The 4,805-nt window shown below is 39.9% G+C and overlaps 1 protein-coding gene across 1 annotated transcript; it reads left to right on the top strand.

The window, feature by feature from the left end:
- Positions 1-1,029: 1,029 nt before the first annotated feature.
- Positions 1,030-2,551, top strand: LOC138166221 (protein FAM78B). Its single transcript, XM_069094692.1, has one exon. The coding sequence runs from the start codon at positions 1,153-1,155 to the stop codon at positions 1,525-1,527; it is 375 nt and encodes a 124-aa protein (XP_068950793.1). The 5' UTR covers positions 1,030-1,152; the 3' UTR covers positions 1,528-2,551.
- The last annotated feature ends 2,254 nt before the right edge of the window (positions 2,552-4,805 follow it).

Below are 4,805 nucleotides of genomic sequence, written 5' to 3'. Positions count from 1 at the left end.
CAGATGTAGAGTTGGGGAGTGTTGGACAGGCAGGATAAATCACCTCCAGGAGTCACTTTTCACATCATGAAAGGCCACAAGGAAGGAGATCCCATAAGGATAAGCAGAAACTAAGCAAATAAACAGCAGGGATGGATTTGAAGGCAAATGGAGGAACAGTGGGGCAGCTAAATGGCATTGTAGATAGCATGCTGACCCTGGAGTAAGGAAAACCTGAGTTCAGTTACATCATCAGGCAGGTACTAGGTGTTTGACCCTGGCCAAGTAACTTAAGTCTGTTTGCCTCAGTTTCCTCATATGTAAAATGAGCTGGAGAAAGAAATGGCAATTTGCTCCAGTATCTTTCCCAAGAAAACCCCAAATGGGTTCATGAAGAGCTGGACACAAATAAAAAAAAAAACTGAGCTGGGGGAACAGTATGTTGGAGGTGCTACTCATTTGAAGAGCTACTCTTCTAAAAATCAAAGTAGTTGCTAAAAGGTGAGAGTTGTCTCCTTGATCTAGCTATACCTTAATTTTCTCTTGGCTAAAGGTGGAACTTATGTACCTTGAGCAATTCTATTGCTTGGGCAGTTATTCCATGTAACCCCTAACATATTACTATAATCCTCAATGTTCCTTCATCTTTACAGATTCTGACCTATAAACCCCAGATAGACTAACTCTTCTTTTTGTCTTGTCATGTACAACCAGGAGATGATCTCAAACCTTTGGGTGCCATCCCACTGTCACTATTGACTGGCACATTTGTAGGCTTCACAGCCGCAAGTTAGTGATATCCACGTCTTTTTTCCCAACGAGGAATGCCATTATTGAAATGTATGGGGGGGGGGGTGTTCATTTGACTCTATAATAGGACAGTGTAGATTTTTTTAACCAATTCTTTCTTCTGCCAGATCTATGCTGCTCTGTGGGGTCATGTTAATAAGACAGGGGCACCTCTCTACCCTTTGTGGAATTAACCCACCCTCTTCTTTTCTTGTACATGTCTTCTGCTTTCTTAGGTCAAGCTGGGAACTGCCGGATTTGAGGGAAGGGAGAGTAAAAGCCATCAGTGACTCAGATGGGGTGAGCTATCCTTGGTATGGAAATACCACCGAAACTGTGACCTTGGTCGGCCCCACCAACAAGATCTCCAGGTTCTCAGTCAGTATGAATGACAATTTCTACCCCAGTGTGACATGGGCTGTCCCTGTGAGTGACAGTAATGTTCCACTGCTGACAAGGATCAAGAGGGACCAAAGTTTTACCACCTGGCTAGTGGCCATGAACACAACCACAAAAGAGAAGATTATCCTACAGACCATCAAGTGGAGGATGAGAGTGGACATTGAAGTGGATCCCTTGCAGCTTCTGGGGCACCGAGCCCGGCTGGTGGGCAGGACTCAGCAAGAACAGCCTAAGATCCTGAATCGAATGGAACCCATCCCCCCCAATGCACTAGTGAAGCCTAATGCCAATGATGCCCAAGTCCTCATGTGGAGACCCAAGAGAGGACAGCCTCTGGTTGTGATACCTCCTAAATAGAATATGATTGTGTGTCTGGTACACACAGCCAAGGAGTGTAATGATGCTGTCAGGGCATAGCGTGAACAAAACTGATATTCTGAGCCAAAGCAGACCTCTCAGGTTTGCCTGCCTTTGCAGCCACTAGTAAAAAATGGGGTTGCTCTTCAGGCAGAGGAATCAAATTCCCTGGGAAGGTCCCTCCTTATTGAGGAAAGGAAATCACTGATCTTATGAACTTCCTGTGATGTATCCTGTGGGTAGACATACTTCAGGGCTGATTAAGGAGGCTTCCTTTACCTGAACAACTGAACTGAATCCTTTGCAGTGAGACACAAGGAATGAAAACACAATTAATCAGTGCCTGTGGCAAATGCTGCTTCCCAAACATTAGAAGTGGAAATGGAAAACATCCATACCAGGTGTTTGTAAGACATGCAGTCCTGATGACTGATCAGAGGGTGATGTGAAATGGGGTTGAAAGTCGGGTGGTAGTGGGGTGGGAAAAAGGGACAAAAAGGGGGAGGAGTTGTTACCGTATTTATACCTATGCATTTTAATTGATAATCAAATGGTCAACATGTTCACTGGAATGAAAGGCATGTTTACAAAGGTGGCAAGTGGGAATGTTGTGGGAATGTGATAAACTGTGATGGAGCCCAGTCTGCATAGAACTGTCCTAGGTGCTGAAGCAAAGTACAATGTGAACTGCCAATGGTTTCATCTACCTTCCTCTTTCCAATAATTATTTATTCAGAATAATTTTAAGTCTAGCATTTTGCATGCATAGTTCCTGTGTTCTACAGTAGCTATGATGTTTGGAGCCCTTCCCACATTGTCAGTGAGATCCAAACTGATTTGCTTTACAACTGACCCACTCCTTCCATACTACCAGTCCTAACTTTGCAAAAAGAAAATCATTGTTAAGTGAATGGTGGAGCCACAAATCCATTTAAGGATTGAAGAGCATTTCAACAAACTTGACTAGCATTTCCTTTCTATTTGTCTAGCATTTGAATGGCTGGCAGGTCCTATGGGATGCATTTAGAAGAATGAAATAATAAAATTACACAAAGTTTTGCAAATATAGAATGTACTATATGTGCATATGTAGTAGATATACTATATATTCATATATGGGCATATATGTATCATCCATTTTATAGCAGTTTCAAATAACTTTTCAAATGAATGGGTATTTGTGGGAAATGGCTTATCATAGATTACCTACAGAGTTTTTTTTTTTTTAACAACTGTCTGCAATCATAGATACAATCATAGTGCTTTAGAACTGGAAGAAACTTTTCAGAAATTACTTGGGCTCTTAGTTTTTAAATCTTGTATTCCAGGAACCAGATCATTTAAAATGGTGGGCCATTCACTCTTAAACCAAATCAATATGAAACATGCTATTGTCTAAAGTGATTCCATCCTCCACTGTCACAAAATTTTGTATATTTCAAGACCTCCTAATTTATTTCCCTTCAAGCAAACTAGAGAGGAGGCAAACCATAGCATTGGTGATATCTAGTAGAGTCCTTATTCAAAATATTTAATGAACTTTCATCTTAAAATCTTCACAATGCCCTGTTCACTGGCTCTTGTGAGCTCCATATTTTGGAATGAAGGAACTACAAATACAGAAAGATTCCAACAAGCTTGTAGATTGATAAAATTCCAATGATCTGTTCATTACTATTAACCACTATCATCATATTGAAAGATCTACCAGCACTTAGTCTGAGGAGTCTGAAAGAATAAATTATAAGTATTTGTGGAGGAGTGAACAGATTTTCTACTTATGTTTAAAAATGACACTGGTTTTATTTCTTTCCTGTAGAACAATGATTATTGTCATGAAATAGTTAAGTAATTTGCCCCAAATGAGCAAGGGCTGTACTTGAAATTCCTGAATTTTACCCTTCTTCCCCAAATACCAGGTACTATATAATAGATTAGTTATTGACGGTAAGCAGATCTATTTATAACTAACATGCTAATGACACACTAGTGAGTCACAGAAGACCTGGAAATATTCCATTTAGAAATAATTTAGTTGCTGCATTTTTTCCCTCTTCCACTTCTCTTTCTTCCTTGTTTGCTGTGGAAGATTTGCCCAAAGAGGGGAATCTTTATGGTCGGATAATGGATTTGTTCAGTCCTCACTCTGATATCAAAATCACCAGTCTGCAGCAACACTGAGTAGAAGCAGTGTGGTCTAATGGAGAGAGCACTGGGTGGAGTCAAAAGACAGATTCTAGTTCCAATTCTGCCATTGACTTGCTGGGTGGCAATCACTTTTTCTTGTTGGTTTTCAAATCCTTCACCTATAAAATGGGGAAATTGGATTGATTAGATAAAACTATAATCTCTTCAATTCCAGCATTCCACAATTCCTAGAGTAGTGTAGTAGGAAAAAAAAACTGGATTTAGAATCAAAGAACCTGGGTTAGAATCTTAACTTTGCTAATCACCATCTATGTGACCTTGGGCAAGTCAACTACCTGCCTTGTGCCTCAGTTAACTAGATGCTCTCCAAGGTCTCTTCCAGCTCTAAAGAAATGGAGTCTCTCAAATGTCACCATCCTGGGATTTCTGATGTCAGTCCTAAAGGCAGACCAAATCACCAAAGAAGTTTTTCACACTGAATTACTGGGTGCCAAAAAACCACTGAGGAGTGTCTGCTCAGCAAGGTTTAAGAACATAAATCTTTAAGGAAATCAGATAAATGAGAATATGAACTTTGGAAAAACAAAAGATGAATGTGAATCATTTGCATTACAAAAGGATTCTTTGCTTTATTGAAAGATTCACTACAGGATTCTTTTACACAACAAGTTCCCCTTGTATATTTAAAATTGGGTTTAATTTATGCAAATTGGCTTTATCCTTTTTTCAGGAATTCATCTGTTCTATGTAAAACAAGGTAGGGTACATTGTGAACCTGAACATTTTTTAACCTCACACTTTTCAAAGCCCTGAAACAAATCTTCCAAAGTAAAGGAATGTTGGTCTGGCTTCATAGAGCTTTTAGAACTGAGAGAACACTTGGAGATCATCCAATCCATGGCCCTTGTTTTCCAAGTGAAGAAACTATGCACCAGAGAGATTGAACATTTTTTTCCAAACATCATGTCAGCTAGTTAGAGGCAAATCCAAGAAGAGAAATCAGGTCTTTCTCTGGCCACCCCAATCGTATTTCCACTGTCTTCCACTGTCTCTTGTAGCAAGTCTGATAGATTCTGGGAGATACGATGATAATGAAGGGAAGATAAATGTGCTTAGCCAAGTTAAGCATG

Source organism: Petaurus breviceps, unplaced genomic scaffold (genome assembly GCF_028583685.1).
Source record: "Petaurus breviceps papuanus isolate PSGF00001 unplaced genomic scaffold, PetGlider_PUasm1.0 220, whole genome shotgun sequence".
In the NCBI taxonomy this organism is placed as follows: domain Eukaryota; kingdom Metazoa; phylum Chordata; class Mammalia; order Diprotodontia; family Petauridae; genus Petaurus; species Petaurus breviceps.
This window is presented reverse-complemented; position numbering and strand designations above follow the sequence as displayed.

What these genes read in the sequence shown, in the direction of transcription:
- LOC138166221 (XM_069094692.1), top strand. Translation starts at nt 1,153, where the DNA reads ATGAATGACAATTTCTACCCCAGTGTGACATGGGCTGTCCCTGTGAGT.